Source organism: Pocillopora verrucosa, chromosome 1 (assembly GCF_036669915.1).
Source record: "Pocillopora verrucosa isolate sample1 chromosome 1, ASM3666991v2, whole genome shotgun sequence".
Lineage (NCBI taxonomy): Eukaryota > Metazoa > Cnidaria > Anthozoa > Scleractinia > Pocilloporidae > Pocillopora > Pocillopora verrucosa.
Genome location: NC_089312.1, coordinates 14791688 through 14808317, shown reverse-complemented (window position 1 = coordinate 14808317; position 16630 = coordinate 14791688). Strand labels below are relative to the sequence as shown.

The following is a 16630-nucleotide window of genomic DNA, read 5'->3' as shown; positions in this document are numbered from 1 at the left end:
ACAACGAGTAAAAGTTATATTAGTTCTGAGTGAGTGACATTGAAAAGTGATAGATATGCTTGACTGAGAAAGAAAAATTAGGCGTAGAGTATAGAAAACAAACGTGCAGCTGAGTTGTAACGTCTAGAAATTTCTGTCAAGAAAGTAGTGGAACGCTATGCGTTTCTGAAATTTAGCCGCACTAAGGAAAACTCTGTAAATCTAAATTTTTAAGAAATTATCAACCTGAGCCAAAACACACTAGTAACTATTTATGTCTTCGCTTCTTTTAAAAGAGATGTCTAACAAGTATATGAAGTCCTCGTGAGATCGTGCCTGACCATTTTTAGATCAAGATTTACAACTTGAAACATGATGAATTTGAATTAACAGAGCATTTAACTCATCTCATGGAAGCTGAGCCAAGCGTTTATAGACAACCACAAAAAATGATTAAAACGGCCGGATAGCAAACTGGTATCATCAAATATTTTTCTACACGCCATTAGTTTCGCATACACTAAATTATATTGGCTCATCACAAACAGTTAGCGTGTGTATACATACAGATTGCAAATTTCAGTTAGACATCCGCAATTGTGTGATGAAACAACTCGGTTTTGGCTCTGTTAGACTGATATGCCATATTAACGAAATCTTAAACAATGTTAGAGGGAAGAATATGTTGCAAGAGGATATAAAAATACAGACTGATAGAAAGGAGAGAGCCACCCAGTCTATTTTCAACTCTCTCCATCTTAAAAAGATAATCGAGCAAACCAATCGAGTAACTAAGACAGAATTTCTCCTTAAAATATCAATACAACGTTATGTAGACAAGTAATAAGAATGAAGAAAAGAAAAGCACGCACGTGCATGTATACGGAAAAAGATAGGATAACCCTAACTTTGCTTTGCTTCACTTCAAACGATTCACAGAAGTCCATGAAAATCTTAATTAATCTAAATACATCTAACTACTTCAATATAGCAGTCGCTGACGAAGGTTCATGCATAGAAATTTTGACTTTTTCGAGACTTCCTTAAGATCCCATCGCAATCAGTAATAATTTCAAAAAATATTTTCTCTTCCAACAAAAAGTAGAGATTTACTTTATTACTCTAGCGTGTTGAACCAATTGACCGAGTCTTACAACGCTGTCACTTTTTTAGTTTCTTGGCACTACAGTTCAGCTCCCCTGGCGAGAACGATTGGATTCCTAGAATCCATTAAAAATGATAGTTCTTCGGAATCAAAGTAAAATCGCCAGTTTTCTCAAATGGAATACTGCAAGCCTTTGTGTTAGTTATCTTTTCCCGTTCTAAGCAAAATTAGAATAAGACAAAAGAATTCCGAGAAACGTTATCACATCGATTAACACTCGTCAAGTGAGTTTCTAGAATGCTAAGACACTGTTTTTGTCAAGTGTTGGTTTTTTTTATCGATGACAGCATGCAGTAAACTTCTAGCTATGGAAATGTGCGGTTAATGTACTTTGCCTTGAACAATATGATAATAGAGCCAGGGGTGGTTACACAGTGTGAGGAGCTTGGTTAATGTATATTTTGTTTGTCCATAATTGCATGATTCCTCTGAAAATCTGGTAGAAGCTCTCTTCTATTTAAATGACTTCGAGGCGTTCCATATCGAGCAGTGTGCATTACGTGCCACATGACCTTGTTATAGCGTGGAGGAAAACGGCGTTTTCATTTTCTTATCAACACCATGCAGTTTTGTAAACTTAGGAGAATGGTAGTCAACTTTGAGAAGATCAAGGTTGCTCAAATGTATGCCATACCTCTTGATGGTGAGTATGTAAAAGTTAAAACACTTCTGGTGTTTTCCTCTAGATTGATAATGGTATTTAAAGATCTGAAGATATAAATTTATTCTAGTTCTATCTATAAAGAGCCGTACCGGTGGAAAAGTTTCCCCATCTTGACGGAAGTGTGTCGTAGGTCTAACCAATTCTACCCCGTGCATTTGCCAATGAAAGTCTTCTGGGAAATCAAAAAGCACTGGTTATAAAGTTGTAGTGGTTTTGGGAAATCAAGCTTGTTATAAAAACTAATATAAATTCAATTGTAAGTTAACCACAAAAGGTAATCAGCTTACATGTTCAGGTAAGACCAAGATTACATGAAATTTTAAATTCATCTTGGCTTGATCATCAGATATGACATAACTTTGAAGGCTAGCGCGATAGCTCTTGTATCATGGCGAACACCACAATTATGACTTCTACCTCAAAGTGCTGAATTTTGGTAAAGGTCAGTGATTGAGTGGTTGCTGAAGAGGTTGAATCAATTAGTGAATGGAGACTAGCTTTCAAACTGCTGACTAGTGAAAAAAGAAAAATTCTACATGATTGGATGATGATACTGTCTATTTACCTGACTGACGGACGAACAGAAGGTATAACTGACTAGCAGCCAACCACAATTGGTAACTTCTAAGTGTAAGATTGTAACACTTTGATATAAATTTCTTCATTCCTTTTCATTTGATTTCTATACGCGGCATATGTTGAATGCTAGCGCTACATATGGTGTCCTGGCAAACAATACGATTATCATGGCGGATTTCTATCTCTGATTGGTGAATACGAAACCAGATGGTGGACCACGTAATTGGATGAATGAGATAACTTGCCAAATGGATGGCTTTCAAACTGATAAAGAATGAAAAAGTTTCCAAACAATTAGATAATCTAAAGGCAAACTGTCTTATTCAGTGCCTGAATGACAGACGAACAGATGGTTGAGAGTTTCTTAAGCAGTTAACCACTGACATGAACCTACTGACTGGTATTCTATGTTTTCCTGCCTGGCTGACAGAAAGATTAACTGAAGAACACATGGATTGACTTATTTTCAAGCTAACCAATTAATTAACAGACAGGTTAATCAAAAACTAATCAACGACCCGGGTGATTAAAAAGCTAACTTTACTCTCTGAGTTTCTACTTTGTTACCTCAGTATTCTACCTACTGACTGACCAATTAACAACCTAGACAATAGGATTAAAAGCTATCTAACCATCTGAAACGTTTATTGTTTGAATGATTAAACCACTGAATGTCCATGGGATAACCTGACAGACCGGTCGACTGTTCAGCAGACTGACTGCCTGACAGACTGACTGAATGACAGACAGGCAGACAGACAGCAGAAGGACAGACAAACTGACTGACTGACTGACAGACTGAATGACTGACAGACAAACAGACAGACCGACTGAATGACAAACAGACAGACTGACTGATCGACCAACTGACTGGCTCGCTGACTGACACACTGACACACTGACACACTGACACACTGACACACTAACTCACTAACTCACTGGGTCACTGACCGACTGGCTGACCGACTGACTGACTGAATGACATACAGGCTGACTGACTGACCGAACGACTGGCTCACGCGTTGGCTGACTCAGTTACTATGTAACCTACTGAATAAATGACAAATTTAATGAACAACTTCCTGACTGAATGACTGACGGGCTAAATGAATGAAAGAATGAATTGAATAAATGAGTAAATGATTAAAAGAGTGAATGAAAGAAACAAGATAGATAGATACGTGGAAGGGAAAAAAGATGAATGGATAGATGAATGAAATAAAAAATTATTTTGATCTAAATAATCGATAACTTGGATTCACTTTAAGTTTGAACTTTACCTCTTGTTGACATAGGCTCATCATACTATTTCCTCTTTTGCAAAATATGAATCTACAACTACTTATAACCCTACTTGAACAGTTAGTACACGATGAACAAAAAGGTGAGTAAGTTAATGAATATTAAAAAAACGGAAAAAAACATTGGCAGCAGCTAACTAACGATTTGATTTAATTGAATCACTACTTGTGACTGACCATCAGACCTGCTTGGTCATAAGTAATCTAATCACCAAGTAAACTCACCAAACGACTGATTTTATCAACTCAAAAAGCATAGCACCGATCGAGTGAAACCTTAATTTCATTTTTTGTCATTTTGTCTTCGAATTAAATCGTAAATGAAACTAATTTAGAAAGAGATATAAATTCGTGTACGATATGGTAGATGTTGGTACTTTGTAAGTTAAATCCGTTGAGCTATCATGACGAGCTTTGCTCAAGAAAAGAATTCACACCAGGGATGCGTAAAATGATCCATAGGCTTGTCAAAGTAAAGCGAGAGGGCTCAATTAGCAAGTGAAAGCGAGGTGTTTGGCTTCGAGCGTGAAATTAATTGAAGTTAACAATTAAAATGTAAACAGGCGCGAGGATCCGCGCGGCTTGCGCGTTAGGAGTGCTACGTAAATTTAGGACTCTTTTGCACAATTTTCTCTTTGGAGATAACTACGCATTCATGGCGTGAATGGCAATTTTCATAATTGTAGAATGATTTAGCGACAAGAACGGCTTAGCTAAGCCGTAGTGTGTCATGGCATTTGAGAATAGCCTGGTTGTAGTGCGTGACATGACTATCAAGTAACAGTTATTGTACCCAGCATGTTTTGTTCGTGATCTACAGATTTATTGGTTTGTGACGCAAAGAGCGATTATCTGTTCTGTCACGACAATACCAAAATTAAATTGTGTTAGCCAACTTATATTTCACTCTGATCAGACCTTTGACCCTAAGTCAACATGGAAGCCGGTGAGCCGCTCGGTAAGGACCTTGTTTTCAAGAGAGATTTCGACTGCAGTATATTCTGGAGATACAAGAGTATCATTTAACACTTGAAACGATTGGGCAGATATTTTGATAATACTTTTCTGGCGTCCATACTGAGGAGCTCTTTCAGTATAAAATATCATTTTAGTAAGTCCCAATCATCAGGTAAGCGCGGGAACTTATCCCGCGAAAATTCTGTGCGAAGGTACGAGTATATTCGGCGGTATCTGCGAAAAGGGGCCATCGTTCTTTCCTTAAGGTAAGGTCTTAACTGTGTAAAACTTCGCGAGGAAGAAATTCTACTCGCTGGCCTGTCCAATTTGGGTTTTAGATAAGGTTGTATGCCTGATAATTTCTGTCTAGAGCTATATGATGACGCGCGATAAAGCTCGCTGCTTAATAACCTTTGAGCGGAAAATGATGATGCCCAAACCATTTAATCAGCAAAGCAAGGTTTACCTTTACTTCTGTGCTTTCGAAGCAAGAGAAGGAATTATTTCTGTGATAGTTAGGTGACAGATGCTTAAAATCACATGGTGTATTATCAAACTGTTGAAACCTAACATGAGCAAGATGAACTAATTATGGAATGAACCCTGACATCACAGCTCAAATACTCCTTCCCTATAAGATGACGCGCTCTTGGCAGGTTAGTGTGTTTTCTTACTAATCGTACTGTACTATTTCGCACTTTCGAAAGCAGAATCCTGAAGATACTCTCGTTCTTTTGTTATTTCTTACCCACTCTCTCGTGTAATCAGACTTATCTCCGTGAGGGAAGAACCTTCATTTTTTAATTTTTTTCCCGGTTTTGTCATTCGTATGTGAGCTGTTGTTATCTGAAGGCAGAACCTTTCCTTTTTTTTCACCTGGTTCTGTCTCTCTTGGGTAGTCAGTCCTGTTTGGGCTGTTGTTATCTGAAGGCAGAACCTTTCCTTTTTTTTTTCACCTGGTTCTGTCTCTCTTGGGTAGTCAGTCCTGTTTGGGCTGTTGTTATCTGAAGGCAGAACCTTTCCCTTTTTTTCACCTGGTTCTGTCTCTCTTGGGTAGTCAGTCCTATTTGGGCTGTTGTTATCTGAAGGCAGAACCTTTCCCTTTTTTTCACCTGGTTCTGTCTCTCTTGGGTAGTCAGTCCTGTTTGGGCTGTTGTTATCTGAAGGCAGAACCTTTCCCTTTTTTTCACCTGGTTCTGTCTCTCTTGGGTAGTCAGTCCTGTTTGGGCTGTTGTTATCTGAAGGCAGAACCTTTCCCTTTTTTTCACCTGGTTCTGTCTCTCTTGGGTAGTCAGTCCTGTTTGGGCTGTTGTTATCTGAAGGCAGAACCTTTCCTTTTTTTCACCTGGTTCTGTCTCTCTTGGGTAGTCAGTCCTATTTGGGCTGTTGTTATCTGAAGGCAGAACCTTTCCCTTTTTTTCACCTGGTTCTGTCTCTCTTGGATAGTCAGTCCTATTTGGACTTTTGCTATCTGAATGCAAAATCTTTCCTTTTTTTTATTTGGTTCTGTTTCTCTTTGGGAGTTGTTTCATTTTAGACTGTGCGTTTTTATCTTATGACAAACTAATTTTGAATTGCGACATAATTAAATTTACTTGCCTTGATTTTTTTTCCTTTGCAGATTTAATTGAACGTTAACCGCGAAAAGCCGTGATGAAAAAGCAATGTTTGTTTTAATAGAAAAAGATAGTTTTCCTGTTTAGATGACCAACCAACCTTAACCTAATTACACATCATAAGTGCACGTTCCGTTGACTGGTAATTTTTACGTCGATGTTGTGTTTGCCTTGGTGGTGTCTGTCCTCAAATCCCGTGATTTTTCAATTAAAAATAAATAACGAATTTAGGAATAAAATTACCAACGAGTAAAATACCTCTTCTCGTAACGTATTAAATTGCATTTACATTTCCAACTCTTGCTTCAGACACGAGATGTAAAATCGGTCATAGATTGTAAAAGAGATTTGTGAGTAAAAAACTTTTTCTACTTGTCTTTGTTTATTTTCTCGCAGCCTTATACATGAGGTTCGCTGTGTTCGCAGTGGCGCGCCAGGAAACCCCAGCAGGAAAAATTTTTTAAAGATTTTACTCCTTTAATGATCTCTTTAAAGTATATTACTTCCTTAGCATTTAGCCAATTATATGGTGCCGGCGGAGGGTACAAAAAAACTCCATTATATATTTCTTTACAGGCCAATATTATCGGAAAAAACCCAAACAAACAAACAAAATGAGTTCTGTTGCGCTGTGTGATCCATGAGTGTTCTCATCGCGGTTAGGGCTTGCTGTTGTTTGCGGTATTATTTTCCGGAGTGGACATACCATTACTACATTTTTGTTAGCGTTTAAAAATCGGAAACACATGGTTTTGGTAAAAAAATTCATCTTTTTCAACACTTAACGACTGTCGAGTTGTGTGTATCAATAGAGTGGGTCAGCAAATTTGCATTCTATGTTGCGCAAGGGGCAAGAGAAAATGGTTGACTCCCCGCGAGTGAAGCTGACGCTCTAGGTCGATGTCGATCCATTATTATCCTTTGTAAACAAAATTTCGATCATGGAGTTAAATTATAAAATTACTTTGGCTTACATTGTGCGCTTTAAAGTAAACTTGAGTTGTTAGATCCACGCGAGGGTTTAACCTTGAAAAATGCAATCACGCGAGTGGAGCTGACATTAACGCGTGTCCCTATCTGGAAAACATTCGTATTGTGACAAGAAGGGTCTGCTTAAGGTTTTGGGTTACTCTCGCCATGTAATTTGGACGCCGAAAAGTGCCAAAAAAGTAATTACTGAAAATTCATCCGCAACACCTCGGTCGTTCTGTGGGCGCGAAGTCAGTTCTTCTCTTACAGTTAATAATTGCCAGGCGGATCTCAGATCCGCCTCAGCCTCATTTGCATAAATTCTTTTGGTGAGCAAAGCTCGTCATGCTGAGATGCATCCCTCAATCCTGAAAATTTTTCCTTCCCAACAGCTGATTGTTTTTCGTTGCTTGCCAGTATCCTTATCCTCATTTCAGATGGTTTGCTTTATATTTTTTAATAACTTAGTTTATTGTTTATGTTTGCTAGCCTCTACTTTATAGACTTGCATTGCCTTTGCACAGACAATCATTTAAATTTCCATTTTGATCTTACATAGCGAATCAATTACAGACAACAAAGGACTTTTTCTGTCAGATTTTCATCCAATTCAAGAAGTTGACCTAAGAGACGTCCTTGAACTTTTTTTAATTCTTTGAGTTGTTTAAAAAACAGAAATCTCTGTGTAGCTCGTAAAAGTCATTCAAATGTACTTAACTGTCAACAGCTTGATCTTTTTAAGTAGAGCCTCTTACAAGCAGGTCTGGAAACTCCTTGCAGTGTTTGAAATCGTTATATAAGATGTTCTTCAAACAAAGCGGAGGTTTTGCTCTACAAAAGGGCAAACAAAATATGACAAATGTGTAGAAATTCACGAGTTATTTTCTCGTTGTGTTAAATGGAGCGTTCCTTCTAGGAAAACCATCCATGCTTGTACGCATGCGCAAGGCTAGAAGAAAGCTGCATATTGTGAATAAATATCGTTTAAACGACTTACTTACAAGTTCCCTTCATTTAAAGGAAATGCTTTTACTTAGTTTGAAGTGATTTTTTACGATAAAAAAACGAGCGTCGAAACATTAAGAGTGGAATTAACATTTTCTCTGACGCGTGTTAAACGGTGCATGAATTCTTAGAAACTCGTATGCTTCAGCGCTTTCTTCCAAAGTTAAAGCTTTTTTTTTAGATTTGTATTTTCTCGCGATATTTCATCAGAATTCTGTTTAACAAATTGGAGATGAGTAATGTGATATCATGGTGCAGTAGAAGTTAAATGAGAAAATGAAAGTTTTAAGACTGATTTGCCAAGCATTGAGGACGACGAGTTTGCAATATATGATAAACTCTTGTAGGATAATAGTGGTTTCAAATTTCACAGAATGTCCTTTTGCTTTCTTTTTAAATATCCATGAACTTAAAATTGCGTTCTCGTGATCGTTTGGTATTGAGTAAAGAATTGTTAAAATATATAAAAACTTAACTTGAAATTCAAACCATCCTAAATAATTCAGGCTTAATAATGGACAAGTTCAAGTATTTCGAGAATTCTGTCCAATCTGTTCAAGTTAAAGTGCTAATCAATACTGTTTAATCAAATTTACAGCTATTTAGAATAAACCAGAAAACTAACTCATATGTATTGAATAATACTTTTCTTTAGATAGGATGGCGAAAAAGATTGCTCTGCATTTCACTTTGATAAAATGCCTTTACAGTGCTATAATTGAACTGCTGCACAAAGGCGACACAATGAAGGGAATTGTGCTCGATAACTGTGAAATTAGGGAATCTTAATCAGGGTTTTTTCAAGTTCCTTTTTTTTTTTTTACGAGAGTTTTGCCGTTTCATCATTTGGTGACAATACTCAAACATTTCCCTCCGTTGAAGGGTAAAAAAAATGATGTCTTACCTGACAAGATGAAAATGTATCGTCCAGAGAAAAGCGGAAGCTGGTCATGTCTTTGATCGAAAATCTTGAGTTGAGTATCAGTTGAATAAGGCAGTCTCTCTATCGTAAAGCTCTTGATGACGTCACCACATCCTTGTAAAAAGCGACTTACCTTGATCATTTAACAGGAAGACTTCTGATCTCACACTCGAAGAAGTGCACATAGCTCAAAATTTCCCATGACTGAAACTGCTTATTATTTAGAATTCGTCTTTAATGTTACTTCCGAATCTTGGGTGTACAATCCAGTGCAACGAGGCGTTAATTCCAAGAAATTCTCACGCTTCAATTCCTTTGAAATGCACACAACAGGATATTCGCTTTCCATCGCTCCCGGGGGAAAGCTTTCGCATCTTTAATTGAAAAAGTGAAAAAAAACAAGAGATGCCATTAAGATTAGTCAAAAGGTAAGAAAAGTTGTGGGAAAAGTGCAGATGATAATGATGAAATATTGCAGGACTCTACATAAAAGCCTGTTGTCATAGTAACAGAAGTTGTCAGCCAGAGAGCGAAGCAGACTAAATATGCATTTGACGACCTTTAATTATTGTTCAAAGTTGTTATCCACCCACGCTTTAGATAACAAGCAGCTTTATCAGCAAGTTAGAAAGTGCAACAATCACCATGTTTAAAATTACTGCCTTAATTAGAATGTTTGTAAACTGTGACTCTCAAGTGATTAGCCCGGCTAAACCGGATTTTCATATCCGGTGTAACCAGTTTGTGTCGCCAAGTCACGTCCTCCTTCCTTGCGGATACCTTCGACTATAGACTGACTTCCCTTCTGTTATCTACGATTTTTGTGTGTCACACGTTTAAAATGGAATTTAACAATAGCTTGAATTCTCCACTCGATCGAAATCTTATTTGTAAATAGCAACTTCGACGACAGTAAGAAATTTACTTTGAATGAGAAAATTTAAAAAGGATTTAGAACCATCAGCATCGTTCTCGTTTTAATCCACAACCTACACTAAACAGAAGTTCAAAGTACAGCCATTTAATGGGCGCAAATCACCCATCTTTAGGCTTTTTCAGCTTAAATTAGTAGTTTATGTATATGTGCTGAGGCAGCTAAAATATAATAATGCAATCCATCCTCTTACAAAAGGTATCTTGTTACAAATTTAGTAATTGGATACGGGGTAGCACCTGGCTTATCAAAGACTTCATTGTACCCAGGAAATTCGATCATGTTGCCTATTTACAGCGGGGGCTCAAGGTGTATTTTGCAGGGGCACTGCCCTTGCAAAAGCGTATTCACAAGTATGTCGCGATTTCTATTTTGACCAGTTCTTAACAAGTCTCGCAGATCATTAAGTAATTTTATTTTTAAATCCGAATGGTGTCTGAACTCACGTTTAATGGTTTCGTTACGTGCATGTGTTAGAGTTTTTGGTTGAGCTTTTAGGCTCCTCTCCAGGAAGTCTGGAGGTTTTCTTGTATGCATGGCTAAACTATCAAGCTGTACGCTAATTTTAATCGTGATTAAGATATACTGGAAATTAGGGGTTTCGAGTATGAGAATGAATAACAATGGAGTTGAAAATAATTGCACGTTTAAACTGCTTGTAACGTTCTGCAATTAAAAAGTAGAGAGCTAAGTAAAAGTAACTGAAAAGGGAAATAAAAGTCATGGAATTCATATTTTCTTATTTTTAGCAGATATCGCGCAAGAAATTGCGAAATTTCCGTCACTGCTGTTTAGTTATTTTTAATCAAGGTGTGTTCATAAACTGCTGAATTGTCGTTAGACGTGGAGAATCATGATTGTTGGAGTAGTTTCGAGTCATTTTCTTGCGTAACAAGGAATTTCATCTTTTCATTATAGATATGAAAGCTGTCTGCACGATTCTAGACAAGAAATACGATTTGCAATCTATAAAACTTTTCTAAAGAATGCGCATTCCTTTTTTTTTCGGGGCTAAATTGTATCTATGACTGATTGGGTGCGATGACAGTGTAAGAAAATCGCTGGAAAATCCATAGGTGTTATCATGTCAGGGACAGATAACTTCCTGGTTATATGGCTACGGTCAAATTGAATCGTGCTATCAAAACCGAAACCCCTTTGTTTAGTTTCCAGTAATCTCCACTTCTTCCACCTTATTCGCTTGGTTGCATTTATGGGATTTGAAAACATTGGAAACAGGAAATTGAGCAGTTCTTACTTCCCCACGTAGCTTTAATCAGGAAGAGAGTCTAACGACAATGTTTAAAGCATCCTTTTAGTGGAGTATGACGGAATGTAATACCTTACGATAAAATTATCTGTTGGGTACATGGAGGAGGAAAGAGGCCGGAGAACATCCGCCCTCAACATGTATAAAAGAGGCAAGGTTCTACTCTTGTTCAGTTATCTTGGTGAACATCACTTATTACACTTCAAAATACAAGCTTGTGATTTCAAAAGAGTTACGTTACACAGAATAATCAAGGGTCGAAGATGATTATGGGTAAGTGATTTAATCTGTTAACACAACACCGTCTCTCTCCCACCTGTAGTGCTTTATTGGGGATACATCGTTGCTCATATTCATATAAGTTAATGGTTTGTACCAAGTTCTGTACACTGTCGTCGAATTTATGCCACTGAAGGAAGATGCGCAAATGAAATTATGAAGGAACCACCGCTCAGTTCATGAATCAGAAGAAATACCTCTCTAAACTTTGGGTACACTGCTCAAAGATCAATTAAAATAAATTCTTAGGGAATGAGGTTTTAAGGGAAACTAACTTTTTTTTTTCTTCATAATCAAAAATTTGCTATTGTTCTGATAAATGAAATTTTGCCGCCATCAAAAGTAAAACGTTCTGTGACTGGTCGAATTTCTCCAAAAAAATTCCCTTTCAATGATCATTCCGCTATCTTCTAGTTCTCTTTATTCCAATCCGAAAAAGTTAAATATTTATGAAAATCGTTTTATACAGCGCTTATATGAACACCGACGAGGTAGTTCTCGCGCTCCTATTGGATCTCACAAATTTCTATAAGCGTTACACGTTCGAAATAGTAGAGTAATTTCAGTAATAATGAAACTGAATTTATCTGAAATATCGTTTTATTTAGATGTTGCACATATCGGGCCCTGAATGAATATTCTTATGATATACCGAATGAAGAATGAATTTACCAATTCAGAAGTTTTTAGTACTAGAGACTTTGTAGTAAAATCATAGCTTTGGATAATTCAGTCAACCATGAGATGGAGAATCGAACTGGCTAAAGAAATGAAATTTTGTAACAAAGATGATTTGAAAACTTATTCATTATCTTATCAACGTTAATTATTTAGTTCTAATAATAGGGAATATCATTACGACATTTGAGTGAAGCTTATAAAATTTTTGATTTAAAGCCATTCTAAGGAATTATATTAGTTGCAGTTGTTTATACAATTGATAATAATAAGCAAAGCCTAATTAACCAAACTTCAATTGACTTACATACACTCCTTTGGAAACGAAAAGAAAGGCCATTTCACAGCTGAGTTGCTTTGCGGAAAACTCGCGCCAAACGTTTCAAAAGAAAAGATTAGACATTTTGCGTCGAAAGCGCTTTGATTTCCTGTGTCAACGACGACAAACCGTTGTCATTGACGTCAACAATCATGTTGCAGTTTCTGTTGCCAGTTATAAGTGTTCATTAATCGCCCCAGGGCACTAAAGCAACGTGGTAATTAGTTATCGGTTCTTTTGAGATTTCATAATTATATTTTGATCTCTCGGTGTTTAACATAGTGTAAAAGAGTATTGAAGAGGGTTTGAAGATAAAGAGGTAAATGTAGATGGGGCATAACATAACAGAACATTTCAAATGATATTACTATCGTGAATAAAACCACTTTTCAAATTAGATAGGCCAAATGAACGAACACTTTGACTGATAGGAATGAATACTGTATGAAATTTGGTCACTGTGCTAAAGCAATTTTATCAAACAAAATAGTGTCAGAAACTATTTCATGTGCAAAAAGTAAGAAAAATTTTTAAAATCATTTTTGTTTACAATTATTTTTCGCGTGCGAGGTATTGTATGGAACGAATTATTTTCACGATGTCACGGTTTCGTTTAATTTTCATTAAGTTTTACAATATTCCAAGTTTGAATATTTCACTGAACAAAAATTTCACCAAACAAAAGGTATTGACTGACAATTGGCTGCTGCGCTAAATCGATTTTATGACAAAAACAGTGCGTCAAAAGTTATTCTATGTAAAATATTACTGGAATCTAACTATTTTTGTTCATAAATATTTTTCAAGTGTGACGTAATTAAGGAATCGAATTATTTCACAATGTCAAAATTTCGCTTAATTTTCATGAAACTTTAATTAGTTTCTGGCAGAAGGCACACTACTTCTTGGCCTTAAATGACCAAGGTGTACTGGGATGACCTGAACAGAGGAAATGGTTTCATTCAGTAAAGTTGAGATTCGGCCTTCGTAAACCCTCCTTTGTAAAACAGATAAACTTCTATTTTTGGTTGAGGACAATAAAGGCGGAACGTCATCAAACTCCAGATGGATGAATAAGCTATTGCGGAAAATTCAAAGGTTTTACGGTTTCAATACTATGTAATCAGGATTAAAATGAAACCAATAAAAGCTACGCAAAGAGAGGCGAGAAAGCTTACAATCGCCCCTAAATTAGCAATTATTTCGACCTTCTCGCCAGCGGCTTTCTTGACTATTTAACCTTAAAGATCTGATTGTTAATTCTCCTCTTTAACTGTTACACATTTCCTTGTAAATAGGTACAAGAATTTGGTGTTAGATCAACATAGAAACTTGTACCCGTCAAGGGTTAGTTTTATCAACAAAACTGAAACAAAAATAGTAACTGTTGTTAACTGTTGTGGTAGTTCTTTTCAATTTATTTTCTGTTTTATCTTTTTAACCAGATAAAGCTTTCTTCCTTTGTGCCACTATCTTTGTGATCAGTTTTGCCTTTGGTAATGGGAGATCAATTCGTGATCCAGTTTTTCACTGCCTTTTTGAAACCTCAGATGCCGCAGAGACATGTTACGTAAGTACAGTTTTCAAAAAGCATGTTCATCGCAACTAACTCTTAACTCCCAAGATTTTATTGTCAATTCTCCCCTCTCGCTGCCGCACAATTAATCAGTTATGAGATTTGGTTTTAGATCAAGATAAAAACCTGTACCCGTTGAGACTGAGTATCTTCACTCCATGTTTGCTAGATAATGTATGGATATTATAGGGAGGAACTACATGTTAATCACTTTTGGAGGTTAAGGGTTAAAGTGATCTTGTCTTCATAAAGTCATCTGCAATGGAGGGCGGTTTTAATAACTTGTAATTGTTTATGAAGGAAACAAAACAGAAAGCTCCCTTTCAGGGGTGAGGCATTTCGTTTGTTCCACATCTTGTATGCAATTTCAGTTGGAGGATTCCCGTCACAGAAAATTCAAACCTTTTCTCCCATTCGACACGCGCACTATTTGTTCTAGTTTTTAGCCTACAATTTTCATTCTCAAGATCTTAAAAAGAGTGCTGTCAGTGCATTTTCGAATCACTTTTTCAAGATATATGAACAAAATGATATCAATCACTTCAGGCACGTATTCACTAACAGAACTATTTATGTATTGTTGTTTTCGTTTTTGTTTTTGTCTGATCGATGGATACAGAGAGCAGCCCATAACCCCGCTGGTCTCCAGCGTGGAAGAAGTCTTGGATTGGCTATGAAGAGTCTTCTTCCGACAGATATCGACAACTGGCCTAGCATGGTGGGTACTAAAACAATTCATTATATCGCAAGGTAGTCTTGAGGTAAACTCAATAATTAATTCTGCCATAATTGTGGTAACTTACCCACTAGCTCGAACCGTAGTAGGGAATATTGGTCCTCAGTCGTTTTTGCACGAATCTCGAGCGGTCAGTTTGTACTGTCGGGACATCGGACGAATACACCCCAGTATAGCCCTCATGCTCGGTTAATAAGGGGTTAGGAGTTTATATTCGCAGGCATAAATATGTTTTGGGCCCGACTCAGACCTAGAGTCACTGTAGCTTGAGTTTGGCGAGGGTTGAAATGAGCTCACTACTATGGTTCCACGACTTTTGTTTTGAGAGACCATATTTTTACCAACCAATCACGTTTATCAAAAAATAGCCTGTGAATTTTAACTGATCAACAGAATAACAGCCAGAAGGCACAAAAGTGTTTGACATCGTTGAAGAACTTTATGGCGCCACTCGAGGTTGTCATGGCAAGCCTTAAACGGCCACACTTTAACTGCAAGTCATCGGGAAACACGTTGAACAAGACAGTCCATGGATTACATCAACTCCTGGAGACAGCTATTAAGGACATTAACATATATGTACGTTTGGTTAAAATTATTCTTGTGTATTTTCTGTAAATACACATGAGTACGTTTACTTCAGAACCTTTTTTCATATGCAAAACTGAAAATGTTTAAATATAACACTTTTGACGCGAAAAGTGGCGGAGACTTTTGAGTCATGCTTCGCTTACACATTTTACAGTGGCTTTTATGGGATTATAAACACTAAATTTATTAGATTTCACGACTAGGTCATACTGGGAAAAGATAGATCCGCTACTTCGCTCTGGTTAATACTCTTAACAAGTCTGAGGAGTCCATCACATCAAGTATTTTAACTAAAACCGATACACATGTTCTGAAAATGACTGTCAACGTTTCTTTTCAAAATCTGTCTTTAGGCCCGTCGTCAAAGTATTTCCCTGAAACCATTTAAACTGACATCTGTGGACATGACAAGAATGACAGCACTAGCCAAGAGGCAACTGAAACAGTCGGTAAGAAATTGATACAGCGATATGATTGGTGGAATTAAACCAGCGTAAAGTTTCCTCAGCTCCTCTGACACTTAAACCCCTGACAGTGACTGGCATCTAGTCAAACATTATGGTCACAAGAATGAAGGAAATCATTACAAACTAAAGCTGTGAATTGTCAAACAAATTCTCCATATCAGCACCTTAGGAAGTTCAAAAAGAACAGTGTGGAGAGTGTCAATTCCAGAGTTAAGGTGGAAAGAGATAATCATGATCTGAAACTCTCTTTAATCAAAATTAATGTGACTGGGGATATTTAAGTGTTTTCTGAAAAGTCAAACGCCTTCCTGCGGTAAACTGAAATTTTCACAGGGCGAAAGGATGAGTGAATAATAAAATACAAATAAGAAAAAAACTCCGAAGCTATCAAAGCTTTTTTAAGTTGTTCGCAGAAATTAACAAACAACAATTAATGGTTTATCGACGAATTAACCAATTTTTCTTTCGTTCATTTCTTTCAGGGATTGTCGGCAAGTCGAGCAGTGGTAGTTCGAAATTATGTCTTCTTGGATTACCTAAACGAAGTTGTTTCCGACATAAAACTCACTCCAAGATCCTGCTTTAATACCAAAGTTCAGCTTAGTCAGATTTGCCCGGTGTGA

General features: G+C 37.0%; 2 protein-coding genes across 7 annotated transcripts in view; one reads left to right on the top strand and one right to left on the bottom strand.

Annotated features, from left to right (window-relative positions):
- Positions 1-9397, bottom strand: part of LOC131781660 (enolase 4) — a 24149-nt gene extending 14752 nt beyond the window's left edge. Inside the window, exons 1-3 of one of the 6 annotated variants that reach the window (XM_059098375.2) lie at positions 9140-9396; positions 7949-8061; positions 1898-1977 (exon numbers count right to left, since the gene is read on the bottom strand). The gene's annotated coding sequence lies outside the window, so the exon portion shown is untranslated. Of the gene's footprint in view, positions 1-1897; positions 3503-7948; positions 8122-9139 lie in introns of those variants that run through there. The other 5 variants (XM_059098379.2, XM_059098374.2, XM_059098377.2 and 2 more) reach the window with 5 other exon arrangements.
- On the top strand, positions 1730-16630 carry LOC131781679 (uncharacterized). Its single transcript, XM_059098401.1, has 6 exons — positions 1730-1787; positions 14083-14207; positions 14833-14931; positions 15343-15528; positions 15894-15989; positions 16490-16630. Exons 1-6 carry the CDS (start codon positions 1730-1732, stop codon positions 16628-16630), a joined length of 705 nt encoding a protein of 234 aa, XP_058954384.1.

Excerpts from the sequence above, each read along its gene's own strand:
- LOC131781679 (XM_059098401.1), top strand. The coding sequence starts at position 1,730 with ATGGTAGTCAACTTTGAGAAGATCAAGGTTGCTCAAATGTATGCCATA. Across the intron at positions 1,788-14,082 it reads GTATGCCATACCTCTTGATG|ATAAAGCTTTCTTCCTTTGT; the intron begins GTGAGTATGTAA and ends CTTTTTAACCAG. Across the intron at positions 15,529-15,893 it reads TTAAGGACATTAACATATAT|GCCCGTCGTCAAAGTATTTC; the intron begins GTACGTTTGGTT and ends ATCTGTCTTTAG.